The sequence below is a fragment of the Coffea eugenioides genome, chromosome 11, assembly GCF_003713205.1.
Source record: "Coffea eugenioides isolate CCC68of chromosome 11, Ceug_1.0, whole genome shotgun sequence".
Classification (NCBI taxonomy): domain Eukaryota; kingdom Viridiplantae; phylum Streptophyta; class Magnoliopsida; order Gentianales; family Rubiaceae; genus Coffea; species Coffea eugenioides.
Window position 1 is genome coordinate 1708560 of NC_040045.1, and position 22395 is coordinate 1730954.

General features: G+C 36.6%; 1 protein-coding gene across 2 annotated transcripts in view; it reads left to right on the forward strand.

Annotated features, from left to right (window-relative positions):
• LOC113751685 (TATA-binding protein-associated factor BTAF1) overlaps positions 1-17387 on the forward strand; it is a 29217-nt gene extending 11830 nt beyond the window's left edge. For both annotated transcript variants that reach the window (XM_027295780.1, XM_027295781.1), the window contains exons 9-29: positions 34-637; positions 976-1108; positions 1205-1273; positions 3387-3598; positions 3930-4170; positions 4343-4513; positions 7062-7490; positions 7611-8045; positions 8160-8279; positions 8365-8847; positions 9466-10004; positions 12242-12734; positions 12821-12889; positions 13718-13822; positions 13947-14171; positions 14245-14508; positions 14634-14683; positions 14876-14985; positions 15074-15156; positions 16555-16764; positions 16886-17387. In XM_027295780.1, the coding sequence (XP_027151581.1) occupies positions 34-637; positions 976-1108; positions 1205-1273; positions 3387-3598; positions 3930-4170; positions 4343-4513; positions 7062-7490; positions 7611-8045; positions 8160-8279; positions 8365-8847; positions 9466-10004; positions 12242-12734; positions 12821-12889; positions 13718-13822; positions 13947-14171; positions 14245-14508; positions 14634-14683; positions 14876-14985; positions 15074-15156; positions 16555-16764; positions 16886-17056 (5216 nt within the window). In that variant the 3' untranslated portion in view covers positions 17057-17387. The remainder of the gene's footprint in view (positions 1-33; positions 638-975; positions 1109-1204; positions 1274-3386; positions 3599-3929; positions 4171-4342; positions 4514-7061; positions 7491-7610; positions 8046-8159; positions 8280-8364; positions 8848-9465; positions 10005-12241; positions 12735-12820; positions 12890-13717; positions 13823-13946; positions 14172-14244; positions 14509-14633; positions 14684-14875; positions 14986-15073; positions 15157-16554; positions 16765-16885) is intronic.
• The last annotated feature ends 5008 nt before the right edge of the window (positions 17388-22395 follow it).

Here is a 22395-nt window from a genome sequence, read left to right on the forward strand (position 1 = left end):
TACTTAACAATATTATCTTGTTTTATTTCTCAGTCTGGGAGGTCCGTCATGGAAGTGTTATGGCTTTGAGAGAAATATTAACCCATCAGGGTGCCAGTGCTGGAGTTATCATGAATGACCTGAACTTTGATAGTGCCCTGAGTTCTAGTTTCAATGATATGGGTGAAGAAAACACAACTAAGAGGGAGAGACAGATTGATCTGAATATGCAAATCTTGTTTGAAGAGTCCCAACCTGTTTTGAAGAGACCAAAGCTTGAAGGTGCATCATCTCAACTGACAGATACGATTGTTGATTCCACCAAAGATGATAATCTTGGTATTCATGTAAAAGTTGAAGCCCCTGGATGGGATTTGCCTATGGGGCATGCAAATGGTGAAGTTGTTAGTTCTGATAAGGTGGAGGTGGGGCATCAATCTCACCTTAGTAGTGCATCAGATCCTAATAGTTATATGTCAAGTGCAAAGATCTGCTCTGAGGATAAGGGGTCCATGGAAAAAGCAGATCTATTTAAAGATCTTCCTAACAGTCCTGAGCTGCTGAACTTGCTTAAAGTGGCTAGGCATTCTTGGGTTACAAATTGTGAATTTCTTCAACATTGTACAATCCGATTCTTGTGTGTCTTGTCACTGGACCGGTATGATCCTCTTTTGGCATGAGATTTTAGTAACAGCATTTAGCTTTCTATAGGAGATAGGAGCCTCTACCTAGAGGTAGAAAAGACTAAATGGCATTAATTTAGGAAATGAAGAGTAATAATTGAAATCGCTAGTATACTAGTAAATGCTTCTTGTACTTTCTACCGCTGTACATAGACTTACTTGGCTTTTACAAGGTTTGTTAAGTGTTACGTTTGGTAATTTTTGTTTCTGTTTGGTGATGACTCGTTATTTTACTGTTTATGCATTTTGTGCTTTTAAAATATCCTCAAGCAGTTTCGATGCGGATCTTAACTTTTTCATTTTTCTTCTACAGTTTTGGAGACTATGTGTCTGATCAGGTAGTTGCTCCTGTTCGGGAAACCTGTGCACAGGCTCTGGGTGCTGTCCTCAAGTATATGCACCCATCGTTAGTCCATGAAACTTTAAATATCTTGCTTCAGATGCAGGTAAGTATCTAGTGGAACTTGTTTTGGTAGGGATCTTTTTTTGTAAATATTCTTCCTTTTAACATCCAATTTAATTAGCGCTCCCGTTTCTTTCAGCGTAGACCAGAGTGGGAAATTCGTCATGGAAGTCTTTTGGGAATAAAATATCTGGTTGCTGTGCGCCAGGTGAAATTTGTTCTGTTGAATAGTGTTTGTTAGACAACAGTTGTTGCTGACATATGCACCTCATTTTTTGGGTCATAATCTGCACAAGTTTCTGGATTTTTGTATGTGATATAGGAAGCTTTGGTTGTACGAATTAAGATGCTTTAGCTAATTTGGAAGTTTCTAGAATTTTGTCTTTGTATAACATTTATCTATTAACTACATCTTGTAAAGAATAGGAGAATGAGATTATTCAGTGCAAATACCTTGATGTAGTGGGGTTATTTCACCATGTTGGTCAGTACTCTTTTCTTCATATGATAATGGCGCTCCAAAATTTGACTTCTTTGCTGTGTCTCTTCTTGTTTTACCTGGGAAGATCCTTTTATAGACAGAAGGAGAAGTTTCTTTTTTCTTTTGGAAAATCATGCATTTTATGATTTTCAGGAATCAAGCTTTGTTTCAAAAGAAACAATTGACTGTTTTGAGTTCCTCTGCCTTTGAGGAATCAATGAACTTTGTTTTGGTTTCCACCCCATTTTTAACTTATTTGCGCTTCTAGTACCATAAAGATTTTTTTTTTGTTGGGGGGGGGGGTGGTGAAACGTTGCATGAAACTTTGAGGTGAATGCAGAATCCTTGTTCTGATGTTCTGATCAATTAAAAGTTTAATTACTTCTTTTCGATCTACCTTTCTGGTTTGGTGGCCTTTGATACTTCCTCCTTGTTAATGAGTATGGGCATGCAGAAAATTAGTTATTATCCTTGTTTTCTTCTTCCCTGATTTGGTTACTTCTCTATATCAACAATGATGCATGAAGGAAGTCTGGACTACTAAGTGCCCTCAGAAAAGTTCATATTAGTCAGTGAGCCAGAGCGGTTAGAAGTCTCTTTTGCTTTTGTGGTGATTCGTCAATTCAGCTTAGCAAAGGTTTTAGCGGAAAGCTCATTTGAACATCTGCCCTTTGCTTTGACTTTTCGTGAGATTTCCATGAGCCTGCTTCTGTAGTCTGCAGCTTTTTACTCTGGCACTATCTTTTTAAGAATTCAAGTGCCAATTTGTGGCATTAACATTGAGTAGATCTCATATATAGGAAGATATGAGATGAGTATAAAAATTGAGTAGGGATTGCTTCTAGTGTGTGTTCTTTGCCTTGCTTAAGCTTTCCATATCATCATAGAAGAGGAGACCAGTAAATTATGTCCTTATAGATCTCTTGTGGCTTCAAAACATGCTTCAAAAAGAAGAGCTAACTGGCCAATTTGTCTTTCTTCCTACGTTTGGTGTGATGGAATCAAAATTTCCTTTTTCAAGTAATATTACGATATAAATAGATTGTGGAAGATGAGGAAGCACATATACAGATTGATGTACATGTATTCCTGAAAAGTTGTGGATTTCCTTTCTTTCCCCTCATCTTGATTTTTAAGGCACCTGTATACCCACCATGTTAACATTTTTGTTGAATTGAAAATCCTTGTATAAGAAAGGGTTTCATTTGCTCTTGTTAATGGAAAATCTAGCCCACTTCTTGTGTGCTCTTGTGATAATAGACGTCTCTGGCTGATATTTTTCCACATAAACTGCATTTTGTTGTTGTATTCTTTACAATTGCTCCAGGAAGTTAGATGGAAGATTGTTATGTTAAAAATTTCGTTATTGATTTCCTTGATCATTACCAAGGAGGAACTAAGAGATATGCAGTTAGAGTGGAAATCTCCTAAAACAATGAAACATTATGGGATATAAAATGCATTCATATTGATGTAAATGAATTTTATATGCTTGAAAGGACAGAATTTCTTGTTTTATTTCTTTTGAGTATTTGTTAATCTCGCTATACTTGGTCCTTTATGAGGCCAGAATATCTTGAGAGAGTTAGTGTTGTTCAGAAGCCAAGGGCTCTTTCTATTTGGTCAAGTACTGATGAAACACAAGTGTTTTGTGCTATTCTGATAGCTAATTCATCTTTTTGATTTGCTGTTTTGTCTGCTTGATTAGCACCTTGATTTTGTAATCTCCACATTCTTTTCTTGAGTTTGAAGACTTTAGATGATATTCTGGTGCATTTATGAAGTATAGTTTTTAGTGTCAGCTATTATATCCAAGTAACTATCCTTCTGTTGGCTCCAGGAAATGCTAAGCGATTTGCTTGGTTTGGTTCTCCCTGCCTGTACAGCTGGGCTTGAGGATCCTGATGATGATGTAAGAGCTGTGGCTGCAGATGCCTTGCTACCTGCTGCAGCTGCTATTGTTTTTCTAAAGGGCCAAACTTTGCATTCCATACTTATGCTACTCTGGGATATATTGCTTGATCTGGACGACTTAAGCCCATCTACTAGCAGGTAGTTCATGATGTTGGTATGATCACATGTCATCTTGCATTTCAATCTTAATGACCCGTTGATTCTTTTTTTTTTTTTTGCCTCGTTGATTCAAGTAGTTTAATAAAGTTTTATCTATGCTTTTGTTGCAACCATTGCTATTATGTTGTTTTTGAATATCATGATTGCACCACGTGTAAAAGATTAGGAGGCTGATTGTTTGGCTCTTATTTCATTGATTCATCGATGCATCTCTTTTGGTTTAGACCAAATACTTTGATGTTTTTCAAATTAATGGTCTACATGTCTTTCAAGTTAATGAACATAATTTGATGTTTGTTTTACATTGCAGTGTCATGAATCTCTTGGCAGAGATATATACTCAAGAGCATATGAATCCAAAGTCACTTGGAACTGTCACATCCTGTGAAAAACAGGAATTTGATCTCAATAAAATTGGTCGCCTAGATGACTTGGGAGAAGAAATAAATTATCTTGAAAATCCTTATATGTTATCAACATTAGCACCAAGGTTGTGGCCATTTATGAGACACAGCATCACCTCAGTCCGCCATTCAGCCATTCGAACTTTGGTAATTTCTGTTTTTTGTGCTTTCTTTTAGCATTTTGTGCATGTGAAGGTGCTTATATCTGTTGAATGAAATGCAGAGATTTTATTTTCCTTTTCAATCTTTCTGGTGACAAATTCTTGCAGTGAACCTTTTATCACAATCAAAATGTTAAATCACTGGAGTTCATGTGCAGGAGCGTTTGCTTGAAGCTGGTTTTAAGAAGAGTATTGCTGAGTCATCTTGCTCGTTTTGGCCTTCTTTTATTCTAGGTGATACACTAAGGATTGTTTTCCAGAACTTGCTGCTTGAATCAAACGAGGAAATTTTGCTTTGCACTGAGAGAGTTTGGAAGCTCCTCCTTCAGGTGGTACTTAGACTTGTACAACCTTATTGCCTTCTTTACACATTTGCTGTTAAATAGTGTTTTTTTTTTCTTTTTTTTTTTGGTTGTTGTGGGTGTTTTGGTGTGGGGGGGGGGGGGGAGAGAGAGAGAGAGAGAGAGAGGGTACCATGTGGAGGAGCTAGGGATGATGGATAAGGATTAAGCAGGGAAAGGGCAAGGAGGAGGCCTCCAGGTTGGGGCAGTAGATAGAGGGAGAAAGGAGAATAAAAGTGTGGTAAGAGGGGAGTGAGGCTGTATATGGCTTTGTAGAATGGGTGACAGGTGACTGCAGGGGAAGGAGGGGGAGGACAGAGGGAAGAGAAAGGTGGCAAGGTAGCAGGAAGGGGCTTACTTAGAAAAATGGCAAGGATGTTGGGAGGTGATGCATTTCTGTCTTTTCTTCTTTTTTCTTTTCCTTTGTTCTTTAATCGCCTTATCAACTATTGTATTATTTGGGTAACTATGTCATTTAACTATTGCTTTTATTTAAAAAATAATTTAATTGCTATACTTTAGAAAGCATGTATATATGGAGCATTTTTGTATGCTCTGTATCATTTATTGACAATGATGGAGTTCATGGAAAGAGAGGGGAGGCTAGATAGCAGAATGGGACTCACTTAAAAAATGGCAAGGATGTTGGGAGGCGAAGCATGTGTTCTTTTTTCTTTTCCCTTTCTTCTTTCATTGCCTTATTAACTCTATTATTTGGGTAAATATGCCATTTATCAATAGATCCTTTCTAAAAATAATTTAATTACTGAATGTTTTGAGGAATAATTTATCATGCTCTATACCTTAGAAAGCATGAATGTTTTGAGTGTTCTTGTATGTTCTGTATCAATTTCCTGACGACGATGGAGTTCGGGGGTTCTTTTGGTATGTCCAATTCTGAGGAATAATGCCGGACAAAAACCTTGGAAACGTGAATGTAGTTAAACAGATTCTATATTTGAATGCATGCAAATGGAGGAATAGAACTCTCTAAGGCTGTTTCGTTTGCAACGGTGTTTTCTTTTGGTATTTTCCATTTCCTCTTGTTAGTGCAACAAATCATTCTTTGTTTGTGGAAATTACCAGTAACCCTTCATTTTTGGTACCCAATGTGCATTAGAGTAAAAAGAAAATCCAATTTAACAGTGTTTTGCAGTCTTGTACCTAAAAAGTGAGTGATCTAATGTAAATTTTTGTGTCCTATTCTCTGCTACTCTCTCTTAATCTTGGCTGACCAACCTCCTCCATTTCCTTTCTTCTTCCATGCCTACCTGCAACTCTTTCCTGCCCTTTCTCTGCCTAAACAAAGTACAAGTATCTCAATTCATTTCTTAGCATCACATTTTTTGATAAAGACTGCAATAGAGCAAAGAACTCGAGCACACCTCCATAAAAAAAAAATTCTAACTGGGCTGCTAAATAGGATCCTTGGGCTGGTTGGGCAGCATAACCATGGATTGCTTTCACAGAGATTTGCTTTTCAAATTTTCTTGCTCTAGGTTTGACTAAAACAATCAACGGATGTAAGTGGTACAGATGTTTTTGTAAAACTACTTGGACGGATTTACTATTGTAAATACTAGTGGTTGTGCTGTAATAAATTGTTTTAAATTTTTTGCTTCTGCCTTACAAATGGATGAGATGAAAAATGGTAAATAATAATTGAGGGAGAAGACGAAGTGGTGCATTCTATCTTTTGGCTAGTGATATAATCACCTGAGAAATCAATGGCCGTCATCAGCAAGCTGATCTCCCTACAAATCAACGTGTTACTTGAGCGATAACTCTATGGTTCTGCAGATGTGTGAGCAAAGGGGAGGAGAAGCATCTCAAATGCGTTTTTTCTTTATGGGATTAAATTAGTCTTTGTGCAAAGAAAGTTTATTTAATGTTTTCCATCCATCTTATCGTTTACTCTAAAGCACATGGGAGTAAATGGTGGGGTTTGAAACTAAATAGTGTTTATGGTTTGCAACGTGTTGCAACATGGGGTTTATTGTTTTTGAACAAATGACAATTACTTCCTGGCAGATTTGCAATTTTTGTTGTTTTTCTTTTCTTCAGATGAATTTCATCTAATATCTGCCATAAGAAGGATACTTTTGTTTGTCCTTATTGCTTCGAACAATTAATGCTTATGAAGGTATAGGCATCCAGATCTGATTTAGGGACACAAATTTGTATAAATTCTCTAGATTTATGTCGTCGTGAATCTTAGTTTCAGAGAAATAGAATTGTTAGTTCCTTCTTACACAAGTTTACACTTGTGACTTTATTTTGACTTTTGGAATGTAGGATCTTATGGATATGCACTTACATATTTATGTATTTGTGGTATTCTTTTAACGTACCCCAGTTTTATATAATTTCTTTTTCCCTGGCGAATTTTTGCTCTTAATAGCTACTTCTCTGGTTAAAGAGTAAATAATGACAATGTTAGCTAATTTCTCTCCAAAGTTTTTGCTCCTTTCTCTATACTAATATGCTTCCCTCTGCCCCTTTTTTCTGCATAAATTACATGTTCAATCAATATCAGTGCCCCGTGGAGGACTTGGTTGGTGTTGTAGAGTTGTACTTTTCTTCTTGGATAGAGCTGGCAACTACTCCATATGGTTCACCACTGGATGCCACGAAAATGTTTTGGCCTGTAGCGCTTCCTCGTAAGAGTCATTTCAGAGCTGCAGCTAAGATGAGAGCTGTTAGGCTTGAAAATGACTCTTATAAGAACACACGCTTGGATGTTCCAGACAGTGCTATTTCACAGGATAAAGTTGGAGATCCTTCTTTCTCTAGCCCTGCTAAGATAGTTGTTGGTGCTGATGAAGACATTTCGGTCACTCATACACGGGTTGTTACAGCAACTGCATTGGGCATTTTAGCTTCTAAGTTGCATGTGACAACCTTGGGATTTGTCATTGATCCATTGTGGAAGGCACTGAACTCTAAATCTGGTGTTCAGCGGCAGGTACAAGTCAGTTCATTCGAATAGGAAATGCTAGCCGTCCATTGTCATTTTTCTTTGCCCTTCCTCTTTGATGTATAGTGATTGGTCTGCATGTTACCTTGAAAATAATTTGAATATCAGGTGGCAGCGATGGTCCTCATATCTTGGTTCCAGGAGTTGAAAATGAAGGATGTTTCTGTGTCTTCTGAAGTTGGTCCTTCAGCTTTGATTGGTTTCAGGAATTGGTTGTTAGATTTGTTAGGTTGCACCAATCCAGCTTTCCCGACAAAGGATACACTTCTTCCTTATGCTGAACTTTCAAGAACATATGCTAAAATGCGGAATGAGGCTTCTCAACTACACCGTATCACTGAGGCATCTGGCATGTTTCATGATCTGTTGGCTTCAACCAAGTTGGATCTAGAAAATTTGACTGCAGATGATGCAATTAATTTTGCATCAAAACTGCCTTCTCCATCTAGTGCTGAAGCATACACTGAAAGGGATGCTTTTGACGAACTGGAATCATTAAAACAAAGACTTTTAACAACATCAGGATATCTGAAATGTGTTCAGGTATATTTAATAGATGATTTGAAATCAATGGCATTTATTATCTGCAAATGCTTTATGTTTTTCCTTTTCATCTCTGTGGATGGTTTGGTTTTTTATTTCTACTAAAATATGCAGGGTAATTTGCACATCACTGTCTCTGCTTTACTAGCTGGGGCAGTTGTCTGGATGTCAGAGCTTCCTGCAAGACTCAACCCAGTTATATTACCTTTGATGGCTTCCATTAAAAGGGAGCAGGTAATATTCACAAGGGATCGTGTGTTTTGTGAAAGAAATACTTCAATTTGTTTCTTACTTATTTTCATGCTGCAATTATTTGCAGGAGGAAGTGTTGCAAAGTAAGGCTGCTGAAGCCCTTGCTGAACTTATTTCTGGTTGCATCTCACGCAAGCCTGGACCCAATGACAAGTTAATTAAAAACCTTTGTGGTTTGGCCTGTTCGGATCCTTGTGAGACACCTCAAGCTGCTGTCCTTAGTTCCATTGAGATAGTTGAAGAGCAAGAATTCCTGTCTTCTGGAAGCACTTGCAGTAGACAGAAATCAAAAGTTCATATACTTGCCCCTGGTGAAGACCGATCAAAGGCTGAGGGCTTCATCAGCCGCCGTGGTTCAGAACTAGCACTCAAATATTTGTGCCAGAAGTTTGGTGGTTCATTGTTTGACAAACTCCCAAAGCTTTGGGATTGCCTTGTGGAAGTCCTTAAGCCTGGTAATCTTGATGGGTTGACTCCAGAAGAAGAAAAGTTTATTGATGAAGCTATTGATTCAGTTGCAGATTCGCAAGTCTTGATAAATAATATTCAGGTGATGACCTTGTTTAGTCTTTGATAAATTATTAATGGCATAATTTGAAAGTATGCCCGTGCCCTCTGTTTTACTTTATCAAGCATCATTAAATTCTTCCACATTCTATGCAACCATTGCCTATTTGATTGGAAAATAGATTGTCCCAGAAAAGGGCAATCTATTGTCCACTAGCTACCCTCTATTCAAGCTTCAAAGACTCTGAAATTAGTGTCTTTGAGACTCCAAAGATTCAAAGAGTTAAAAGGTGGTACATGATGACCAGTATTAACTATTGTTATTTGAGTTCTGATATTAATAAATTTTTAGACAACTTGAATGTGGGCAATAAAATGTGTTGGTGGTTTTATAGTTTGGCAAAGTAGAAAAAATGTTGATAAATAAGCTATCGACAACCTCCTCTGTTTAAAAAAGTAATACTTCTTGTATTAACTATACAGATAATTTACCTCTGTTACTAATTTATGCTTTAGTTGGAATCAGGGCCTCCTTTCTACTGTGTGAAGCCTAGCCAGTTGCCACAGAAAACTGGAATAAATACTTATTTTTCCTACCCAGTCTTTTTTAGTTTCATACTTCATACTTCATAGTTCATTCCTTCATCTATTTGTATTGCAGGTGGTTCGATCTCTTGCACCAATGTTGGATTGGACATTGAGACCAAAACTGCTCACACTTCTTCCATGCATATTTAAATGTGTTCGTCATTCTCATGTTGCTGTTAGGCTAGCTGCGTCAAGATGTGTGATGACTATGGCCAAATCAATGACCTCAGATGTCATGGGTTCTGTAATAGAACATGTCATTCCTATGTTGAGTGACATGTCATCTGTTCATGCTAGACAGGGTGCTGGCATGCTTGTTAGCTTGCTTGTTCAGGGACTTGGTGTGGAGTTGGTTCCTTATGCTCCTTTATTGGTGGTTCCACTACTGAGGTGTATGAGTGACATTGATCATTCTGTCAGACAGAGTGTAACACATAGTTTTGCTGCCCTTGTGCCTCTTCTTCCACTTGCACGTGGTGTTCCCCTACCTTCTGGCCTTAGTGAACGTTTATCTAGAAGTAAAGAAGATGCACAATTTTTGGAGCAACTGGTTGACAATTCTCACATTGATGATTACAAGCTCTCAACTGAACTGAGAGTTAATTTAAGGAGGTAAGCCAGGCTAAGTGCTTTGTATACTAGCTTTCTTATGTTCAAGGTTGGATATTTCTCATCACATCTTGGTTTATCATTTGGTTGCCTTTAGCTCTGATACCAATTGCTGCAGGATTAAGGCAACTTAGGTGGAAGCTGGAGATTAAGGAAAATTGCTTTGATTTATGAGCAGAAGTTATGTTTTCTTAGCAATCTCACTAGACCAAAATGGATCGACTACCCATCAAGTTCAATAGTATCCACATTTCAAATTCTGTAGGTTTTAATCTGGTGAAGTCATAACTTGAAAGACTGATTGTTGATTACTTTCTTCAAAGTAATCAACAATCAGAAGACGATGTGGTCTAGTACTAGCTTGAACTTCAGAGTTAGCATGTTCACGGGCATCGTAATAAGAAATAGATCCTGGTCCACCTCCAGGCTGTGTCCCCATGGACCCAAAAAGCGTGAGGGGACACTGCACTTTAAGGTAGCAACTGACTGACCTCCGGAGAGATGATAGAGAAACAGTGTGTGATCCTTGTGTCAGGGTACCAACTGAGGATGGCTCGGGGAGTCATCCTAGTGGAGGGAGTGAAGGGTCTCTCAAGGAGAGGCCCTAGCCACTGACAATACATTCCTTTCAGCAAGCAGCTTCAGGCGAAATGTGACAACAGCCATCCACTGAAAAGACAAATGGGTCGATAGTGCTAGATATCGGCTACTTGAGATAGGAGTGAATAGAATTCCAGGAAAAAGCAGTAGAAATCTGCTTAGGGGGCTAATAAGCACAAATCATTGGAAGTTCTATTGGAAGAACTTGAAGGAATAGATAATTGTCATGGATGTCAAAAATTGGATTAGTGTACAAGCTAGACCTGAATATTCAAGGTATAAGATAAAATCTTAATCTACTCAACATCTCATCCTAATTCTCTAGTTTATTGAATACCAGACTCAGCCTTATCCTACACCTGCTGCAGTATTTATCCTGCATCATTTTGTCATCTCATACTTAAGTACAAAGATGATGTCCTCTATGTAATGTAGGAATCAAGAGAAATTGGCTTTTACCCATTTTTTGTAGACATCCAATTTGAAAGGCTGTCCTTTGATTCATTGGCATGCCAATTAAGTTAATGGCCGAGTAATAGGTTCTACAAGGGTGAGCTCCTTTTTCAGGGCCTTGAATGTTTTGTCTTTATAGAGTATCCTTGCCCATGAAACACTTGTTACCGTATGTCTTGCTTTTTTTCCATAAGGTCTCCTGTATGAGCATTCTCTCTTATGAGCAACTCAGGAATCATTGCAGCTATTTAGATAGCAAAGCTTGAGGGAATCTGTCACTTAATCGTTGCAACAACTTAAATAGCATGGGTTGGATTAACCATGGGCGATAGCTGCCGATTAAACCTGTCAAATCCTTCATGAAACTGAAATACCCACATTTAAATGGCTTAAAGAAACTTGAAGCTAACATTTGTTGAACTGAAATCTTAGCACATCAGATAAAAACACTCCATTAGGGTGTAGAATTAAGAGAGAGAGAGAGAGAGAGAGAGAGAGATTGATTTCAACTATGATTCAACAATCCCTGGCAATAAATATACATGCCACTTGGAATAAAAACATCGCTACAAAGAGTACTAGCCTTATGGGCTGACTGTACATATCCATTGTATTTAACTCTCAGATCAAATTGCACTGGGTCAGTTTCTCAGCATATCCATTGTATTTAACTCTCAGATCAAATTGCACTGGATCAGTTTCTCAGCATTTCAAACTAATGAGCACTAATTAGTAAAGAACCTTTGTCCTTCCATTACAGTTTCAATCACCTCTAGTCCAGAATATAACCTTTTCAATAATCTTAAATTTTAGCTTGAAAAATCACCAGGGATAAACTATGTTGCTAAGTGCATCTTTTGCAAAGTCTTCTCATTCTCTGCATGTAGCTAATGTGCTTCTTTCTCACAAGCAATTGGATGTTTTAAATAGCTCTAGTTTGATGGTTAATACATGATGTTATTCCTAGGTTGAGTAATACATCACGCACTTGGTTAAGTTGCATAATGATAGTATACCATGTATATTTTGAAATCCTTAGAGGCAGAGTGTGTTGACTCATTAGCTGTTCTTATGATTTATCAAGTGACTCAATTTACTGTACTTGTGCTCTCGTTTAGTGTAATACACATGTATCCAACAAAGTATTAGTGATTTTGAGCACGGATTCCTGTGTTTTCTGCTTCTAGGTATCAACAAGAAGGCATAAATTGGTTGGCATTTTTAAAGCGCTTTAACCTTCATGGGGTTTTGTGTGATGATATGGGCCTTGGTAAGACCCTCCAAGCATCAGCGATTGTGGCATCTGATATTGCAGAGCATTCTCATGCAAACAAAACTGAGCAGCTTCCACCATCAGTTATAATATGTCCTTCAACACTAGTTGCACACTGGGTCTATGAGATAGAGAAGTTTATTGATACTTCTCTACTGACTACCCTTCAGTATATAGGTTCAGCTCAAGATCGTATATCTCTCCGTTCTGAATTCGACAACCATAATATCATTGTGACATCATATGATGTCGTCCGCAAAGATATTGATTATCTTGGGCAGGTTTTTTGGAACTACTGTATTCTGGATGAGGGACACATCATAAAGAATTCAAAGTCTAAAGTTACAGCTACTGTGAAACAATTGAAGGCCCAGCACCGCCTCATACTGAGTGGAACACCCATCCAGGTTACCCTTCATGCAGATCATATTATGCTCATTAATAAAGTTTTGCTTTTTGTTTTTATCTTACAATTGCCTACCTCAAATTGCAGAACAACGTTTTGGACCTCTGGTCACTTTTTGACTTTCTCATGCCAGGATTTCTTGGAACAGAAAGACAAGTATGTGAACATAAGCCAATTTGAAATGTCTTGATGTTCTTTATGTTTTGGTATTCTGAATAGACCTGTTTGACAGACCGCTATATTTTTAGTTGGCGGAACTTTGTTTTCTTCTTTAATGGGCTAGAAAAATTTACCATGAAAAGTTTGTGTGCAGCATACCTTGTTTCTTGTACTGATTCTGCTTTTATCTGATTCTTGGATTGGCGTGATTGGAACATGTGAAAGTTCATAAATAATTTGAGTGCATATTGAAGGAGATTATGGGTCAGATGTTCATGTTGTGTCATTAGAATTTTCTTTATTTCCAGATTGATGGATCTTATTTGCAAGCAATATGCAACTTGGAGGGTTGAGAATGATGTTATAGGTTTCCCTTGAAGGCCTGACCATCTTTCTTTCGAAATGTTTTGTATGTGGGGTTTACTGCTTTTCTGTTCTAATCGAAGTATTTGCTTATGAAATTAGAAAAAGGAATGAGTAGTTGACTTAATTAAGTCAGAAAAGTAGGGCATTGGTTATTCAGCACAAAACAAGGATGATAACTGGGGATTAAAAGACTCTTCAAATCATTATTGAGTCTATTTAATGCTGTCAGTTACCCTTCTCTTTTGAATGTTTGGGATATTCTTTCAAATAAACATCTATACAAATCTGCCATTTTTTCCTGTCTTGGCTTGTCTTAAAACTTTCTCATTGCTGTGTTAGAGGCAGCAAGGGTTTAGAGATGGTGCCAACTTTGTTTCCAGATTATTGGGGTGTTATGTGTACTATTTTATTTCTGAATTGCATTTTATTTACGAGTCTCATGCTATTGCCGTGTAATAGTTTCAAGCCACTTATGGGAAACCGCTGCTAGCAGCCAGGGATCCTAAATGTTCTTCAAAGGATGCTGAGGCAGGTGCACTAGCCATGGAAGCATTACATAAGCAGGTACGATTTTTTGGCTTTATTGTCGTTTTTTAAGGTATTTGATGAACCAAAAAGAAGGGTTTTGATGAGCTTTTCCTAATAGTATTATGGATCACTTGTTTGCTGAAGGATGGCTTTTTGACAGGTCATGCCTTTTCTGCTACGCCGAACAAAAGATGAAGTCTTGTCTGATTTGCCTGAAAAAATAATCCAGGATAGATACTGTGACTTGAGTCCTCTGCAGCTAAGACTTTATGAACGATTCTCTGGTTCACACGTAAAACAAGAAATCTCAAGTATTGTGAAGCTGAATGAGTTAGATGCTGGAGAAGGAAATCCTTCAACCAAAACATCATCCCATGTTTTCCAGGTAATTCAGAGGCATTCTTTACCATTTCATTCCAGTACTGTGGCCTGATGTCTATCCTTGTGCAATTTTTCAGGCACTTCAGTACTTGCTAAAACTTTGCAGCCATCCATTGCTTGTTGTTGGGGAAAAGGTTCCAGAAACAGTCTCAACTGTTTTGTCGGACCTCTTCCCTGGTAAAGCTGATTACATCTCTGAACTTCATAATCTCCAACACTCTCCCAAACTTATAGCCCTACAAGAGATTCTGGAAGAGTGTGGAATAGGAATTGAGGCTTCAAGTTCTGAAGGTTCCATTGCTGTAGGGCAACACAGGGTTCTGATATTTGCTCAGCATAAAGTAACCTTTCCTCTTATCTTTTGGCAACTTATTTGCAAGTTTCTTTATGAACAACTTATATTATCTATTCATGGCAACATCTGTCTATCCTGTCTTCTGGGATGTAATTGTGACTGCTGATGCAGGCTTTTCTGGATCTAATAGAGAGAGATCTGTTCCACGGTCATATGAAAAAGTGAGTCTTCTCCTCATTAAGCTGTTTAATTGTCAAACAAAAGCTCTAATGATGGAGGCTTTCGTCAGAAATCATCATTATCCTTTGATGCTTGTGAAGCTTATTTCCTGTAGCTTTGTAGCATCTCTTTGTTTCATCAAGGTTGCACTGTTGTAATTGCTTGTTTCAACCAACTTGCTTGCCTTTGAACAGTGTTACATACTTGCGACTTGATGGCTCTGTTGAACCAGAGAAACGTTTTGAGATTGTAAAAGCCTTCAACTCAGACCCTACTATTGATGCGTTGCTGCTTACAACACATGGTGGGATTCTAAAATTTTGGTCTTTGTTAAAGATACAAGTTGGTTTGGATTCTTTGCAGTTAAGAGATAAATGGTCACTCTTTTGCAGTTGGTGGGCTGGGATTGAACCTGACATCAGCTGATACCCTTGTATTTATGGAACATGACTGGAATCCCATGCGAGATCATCAGGTACATACACTCCAATAAAGTTTTTTGTTGAGCATCCTTGGCATTGATTGCTATACCTGAACTTGTTTTTGGGAAAAAAAAACCTAAAAAGAAATAGAGGAATTACCAGTGGCACGAAAGGGTTTCTATGTTTAATATGGATATCTCTCTTTTTTTTTTTATTTCTCAAGTGGAGGAAATAAATACTCTGACAATCAGAGGAAACTAGTAGGTCGCCTACTTGATAGATGAAAGCTTTGCTGCAGTTTTAAGATATTAATCATGAAGGTTCTCCTTTTCATTGCCTGATTAGACCTACCTTTTAACCTTTATTGTTGGAACATGTCAGAATTTACTGTATTGTCATCCGGTTTCATCTAAGATTTTCAAATTAGCTTGCATCAACTTGTTTGAACTGAGTTCTTACTTGCTGTGTCTTGCATACCCTCTATTTCCTCCAAACTAGCAGCATCCTTCCTGCAATATGGAAAACTACAAATAATTTCTGCTTGACCTGATAGTCAACTATTAGACAATTGCTAGTGATATGTGCACGCTTGTATGAGTCTGTGCTTGAGAGGATGAACTTAAATGGTGTTTTGGATGAGAAAAGGATGTGGAATGATTTGAGAATGGATTTTGATTTTTTTCCTTGGTCAGTATTACTGCCCTAGGAATGTTAACATTGACATCTGAAACTTCAAATATCCTTGATGGATTTGTAGTAATAAAAATTTAATGAGGGCAAAAAAGAAAATGTAAAAAATGACATAAAATGATTATCAAAGCCCTCATTTTTCGTCATACATACTATAAATATGGATACAGTAGAGATGTCCATTGCATTTGAAAGTATACATATAGAAACGTTTTTTTTGAAATACAGTTGTATAATTTTGCTCCATCTTTTTACTAGAAAAACATTCTGAATTACTTGTGACATCCCTCCATTCAACCAGATGCCAGCCTTAATCTGTGCTCTTCTCCCATGTCTACTATATACAACAAATAAAAGTAGTCAAATAGACAGAGAGCATACCATTAGAAAGCAAGGTGGTGCATAGGTAATTGCGGGACACAAAATGCAGAATGTAGTGGGCTTCAGCGAAAGGAGAACTTAAGAACTGTAAAGCAACATTGTTGGCCTAGACTTATGAAATACATTTGGCTTAAGATTTTCTATAGTTAATGAAGCCAGGAATTATTCTCCCCTGGCAACCATTGGGACAGGTAGAGAGAGAGAGAGAGACCTTTTAAATGTTGTTGAAATAGGTGTACGTTCTTCATTATTTAACTTCCACTCTCGTTTAGCTTGGTTTTCTATTCTGCAGAAGCACAAATTTTGAGAGATGTATTAAAGATAATGCCAAACCTGCATTTGTTGTCAAAGTAACTGTTTCCCTACTTATACGCTTGCAGGCAATGGATAGGGCGCACAGGCTGGGACAAAAGAAAGTAGTCAATGTCCATCGTCTTATCATGCGAGGAACATTGGAAGAAAAAGTCATGAGCCTCCAAAGGTTCAAAGTCTCCGTTGCCAATGCAGTCATCAATGCAGATAATGCTAGTCTCAAAACAATGAATACTGATCAGTTGCTTGACCTATTTACTCCAGCGGAGAATGGAAAGGTAAAACTTTGAATTCTTTTCTGAGTTGTATTAACGTTATTTCATGCAAAAGTGTCATTTTATAATTAAGGCATCCCTTTGACCCACTTTACCTTGTGAACAATGCATCTCAAATATACAGGGACCTAGGATATCACGGACTTCTACTGAGAATTTGGATGGTGAAACCAAATTACCAGGTAGCAGCAGGGGACTCAAAAAAATCCTTGGCGGACTAGAGGAGCTTTGGGATCAGTCTCAATATACTGAAGAATATGACCTAAGCCAGTTTTTGGCAAAGTTAAATGGCTGAGTTTTGTTTGCAGCCCCTATGCTATGGGAAATTTTGAAGCAGGTGGATTAGTCGATTGTGTGTCTCGGTAATGCCAAAGGGTTAGGAGTTCATAGCAGAACATGTACAGAATGTATATTCTTGTGATATCCATTGATTTTGACAATTTGAGAGAACTTGGTTCTCTCTTCATGTCTCTTCCTTTACCTTTTGTGCACATTTTATTCGGGGGAGGGCATCGAGAAGGTCCAGTAGTTAGTTGCATTGAGTTTGGCCAGACAGAGACCAATCAATGTCGTAGAGGGAGAATTGTAAAATTTTGAGATATTTGTACATATTGATTTTTTTGTCATAAGGGAGTTTTTCTAATTGCAATAGCAAATCTCTAAATAACTCTAATTGCGTGTAGCCTTCCTTAGTCGCGAGACTGGGCTGAATTATGTCTGTTTTTGCGGTATATGGGCATCACATGTAACTATGGTCAATCTAATTGTACCTGGCTTGAGGTTCAGTCAAATTATGAATCTGACCCTGTATTTGGTCAACTAACAAAATGACCCTTCAAGCTCACAAATTTATCGCTCAAAGGGACACCTGCTGTTGTTCAACACTTCCAACTGTTGGTAGACTTCTATTTTCTTAGTTTTGTCAACATAAACAAGAATTATTTCTCCGTCAAGTCAACAACAAAAACATGCAACCACCAAAATCTTTCAATTGACTCTTTCATTCATTTACTTTATGAAACCCTAGTAATGAATACAGCCAAATCTATGGCCATCATTTGCTTTTCTTTCAAGGCACAGGCCTTAACCCATACTAATTGCTCCGTATCCTGTCAAAAAAAAACTTTAACCTCCAAATTCAAGGAATGCAATGAAAATTGAGAGAGAGAGAGAGAGAGAGAGAGATAAATGAGGTACTCTCTTCCAACTCCATTACGACTAAACAAGTTTCATTACTCGGGCATAATTACATGATAACCGGTCCATCTGCTTATGAAAATGCCACCTAAGTTGTTCAAAATTAAGCTATAACCAATCCATGTTATTATTCATAAAGCTTATGAAAATGCCACCTAAGTTGTTCAAAATTAAGCTATAACCAATCCATGTTATTATTCATAAAGCGACTGACACTTTTAGCATACTTAAGATATATCAAGAATCAATGGAAAGAAAAAGGAACAAAGATAATTGGTATTTGGAGAACAATATTATGAGTTCTCTATCGATATTACCTCAATTCATGTGTAATAGGAATTGAAGAATAGCTGGTGTTTCTTTCATCAAATTTTATCTACCCGAAAAAGATTAGAATGTGTTTGAATTTTGCATTAATTGTAGCATTCATGTTATAATTTAGACAAATGTTAGGGAGGTAAATGTAAACTCAACTTGCAAAAGTGTGCTTTAAAGCTTTTAGACTTTTTTTTTCCGCTTAATTTCACTTAATTGCACATCTATTAAGAATGATAAAGGACTACGGGTGATATCGATTCGAGTCTTGAGTTAAAGTACAAGATACAGAGAGCTGCAAAGATTGAAAGAGGAATTCTATCAAATTTGAAAAAGAATATTTTATTAATTATTTATGTTATTTTATTTTTCTCTTTTAAAGTTCCTCGCCTACAATCTTGACAAAAAAGTTTTGATCTAATTGAAAGTAGGGTTTTGACTACTCAAGTAAGGATTTTCTCGGTAACTAATAATAATTTTATCTTTTGTTTATATTAAAATTATTTTTTAATTTCTTTGGGCATGTGTAGATTCAAAAGATCCCTTTTGCTCTAAATAGTTTGATACTTGGATGGTACTTTCGTACACAAAATAGACTCAGAAACCCTTCCCAAATTAATCTATAATTTTAACATATGACATAAGATAAACTGATTAATACAAGAATCTTTTGACAAGTTTTTGTTATTAGATCGTCCCCTTTTATTAACAAGATAACATAAAGTTCTAAATTAAATTAAACATCATAATATATTACAGAATGATGGAATTACAATTCACACATGATGCTAGCTTGTGCTAGAGGTTTGTGAAAATTCTAATTGAGATACAAATATTACTACCAGATTATAGTATTGGTGATTTCTACAATCTGAGAAGTGTCTTCAATTGACCTACATGAGACTAAGAGGCTCTTGAACTTTTGATTGTGGATTATTTTCCTTTGTTGTGTTTGCCTGATGTAGTGATGATGTTGATGCCTTGCCAGTCGCCTCTGATTCTCTCAATCTTTCTCAGGACGCCCTTCCATCCTCATTTTTGGATCCTTTTACATACACTAATAGTTCCTGTTACTTGTTTGAATTATTGCTTCTTTCTATTCTCGATAAGGTTTTGTATTGCAAGCTGAATCAGAATTATAATCAGGGCCAAATACTTATTTAGACTTTAGATGCTATATTTTCTTCCTACTGGAGTGAAGCCTGAGTCATCCAATACTGAATCCTACCCAATTCATCCATGACTCTAGTTGAAGACTTTTTATTGAAATCTTTTCTTTTGGGCCAATGGGCCATACATAATGTCTTGACTACTAGTCCACTTATCTACTTTTTGAAAGACATTACTAAGTATTGAATATTATTTTGGGTTAATTCCACTTTGTCCCCCCAAACTTTGGACGATTACCCACTTTAGTCCATAAACTTTAAAATGGGACACTTAAATCCCTAAACTTATAAATACCTCCCAATTAAGGAAAATTGTTAACAAAATCCTGAACGTCGTGGTGGTCGAAGTGTCCCATTTTATAAGGGTTTAGAGATTTAAGTGTTCGATTTTATAAGTTTAGGGACTTAAGTGTCCCAATTTATAAGTTTTAGTGACTTAAGTGTCCCATTTTGAAGTTTAGGGACTAAAGTGGGTAATTGTCCAAAGTTTGGGGGGACAAAGTGGAATTAACCCTATTATTTTTGATTGTCAGCGGCTTTTTTTTTTTACAGTTCAAGCATGTTTTCTAGATTTTTCATTCTCTCATCATCAACAATGTCTTCTAATTTTTTTTTCCGTCATTTTAATTTTTTTTCCATGTACAGATCTTGAATTTCCTAATAAATTTCTCAAGAATTTTATATCAGAAAATTTACACCCATGATAGAATTTCTGAAAGTCATCTTCTATTGCAATTGGAGGCTACTAAACCCGGGTTTCATTTTCTTCAATTCTATCATATGTTAGCTGTTGTGCTCTCCAACAGTCTATTTGTTCTTCAATTGTGAGATTTTTTCAAACCCAAGAATAAATTTTGAAGGGTATTATTGGTCTGCTTCTCTATTCATCCAACGTAATATGATGTTGAGTCGGGTAGCATGCTTCTTGGATAAATTCGAGGTCTTTATTAAATATAGTGGCTTTTACATATTTACACTAATCTTGGAAGACTAAAGAATTGACTGCATATGCTAATTTTCTCCCAAATTGGTCTATTTGCTTCGAATCAGAAAAGGTTAAAGGTGTCAAAATGGGTGATTCAGATGAGTTATGGTGGGTCATAATTGACTAATAGATATAATTGGGTCAACCCATTTGACGAGTGCACGGTATGCATATAACAATTAGTTCAATCTACAGTCAAGTTTTACATTTATAAATTTCTAAATACCCCACACGCGATTTTCTGCAAGTATACAGGTCGACATTGAATATAGAATACTAAGGGTCGAACCCACAGGGAAAAATGGATAACTACTAGCACTACTAAAGCTCCTATATTATTTAGATAATCAGCAAATTAAAGGAAATAAAACTATGCTAAACTATGCAAGAAAATAGCAAATGAAAACTCCTTAACTTATGGTATTTCTAACTACTCATGCAAGTGCAATTTTTGTTTTAAAATTGAATGGATACCCATTGATACCCATTTAATAAATGGATATATGTATATCTAATTAACCATTTATGAGTCACTTAAAATTCTATCTGATACCACATCAACAGTTCAAAAGTGAAGGAATTGTGTTTGCTTTCCGTTTCTATCCTTCATTTATTGGTGAAAATATAACTTTCATTTATATGAAGGTACACCATGTGCCTATCAAAGAGAAAGTCACATTATTTAAAGATTTCTTGTGCAAGTGCTTGTGTTACAAAATTATTAGCCTAAGATTAATTTTGGGACAGACCATGTTATTTGACAAGAAGTAAAGGTATTTTATTGTTCTTAGATTGGTAAGAAATTTAAATTTATTTACTTAATACTCACTAAGAGTTGAGTTTAAATGTATAATTATTTTTTAAATAAGTATAAATGGATAAACCGAATCAACTCACTACCTACAAATTAAATGGGTTTAATTGAGTACCCATTTAGATCTATTCAAAATTAATTGGTGGGTTTGAATGGGTTATTGATGAGCAGGTTTGGGAGGGTCAACATAATTGGGTAATGATTGACACGTCTAAAAAAGATAAGTATATTTTGTGAAATCTTGTGAGACTGATGCTTTGTCTTTCCATGTCTAATTCTAATGGCTAATATATGTCTAAATATATTGAAACTCTAAAAATGCTATAGGTTAAGTGGCATTTACAATTTTCTTTTTCTAATGAAAGCACCTAGCATAGAGTATCAATTTTCAGACAAGTACTATGACTCCCATGATATGACTCTCAGGTGAACAACATTCCCTGTGGATAAAATCTCCTGTACGAATTCTTGAATTGTGATCATCTTTTTGATCTCACTATTTTAGGACTTGGAGATGATCAATTTTTGGATTTCGAAAGCAAGTGATGCAAAAGTTTTTGTCAGAAGAAGAAAAATCGAGCATAGGTGTGTAAGCGAACCAAGCATGCTTTCAAGTAACTTGATGCTTGACCCAATTTTATCAAGTTCGAATTCGAGCTTGAGCTACATGAGTAGTCAATCATGTAAAGTTCAAACTCTAAAATTATAGAATTGAGTACTTGCGAGCTAATCAAGTGTCTATATTAAATATATAGTATATATTTTTTAATTTATGAAACTACAAGCTTGTGCAGGTATAGGAAGTGGAGTGTACAAACCGAATGGATTAACCTTTGACTTGGAATGATGACAAACTCCACAACATTCTACCATACGTTTGACATCCGTTCTCATATGCAGCCAATGGAAGTGTTCCTGCAAAGCAGCTAAAGTCTTGACGACACCAAAGTGTCTTATTAGTCCACCTCCATGTGATTCCTTAATTAGTAAGTCACGTATCGAACCATGTGGAATGCATAACTTATGAAGGTAAACAAATAACCATCATGCACATAAAACTTGCCTTGGGCAGTTGTGGTACATGATTTGTAGATCTCTCCAAAGTCAACATCATTAGGATACAATTCTTTCATCAACTCAAAACCAAGTAACTT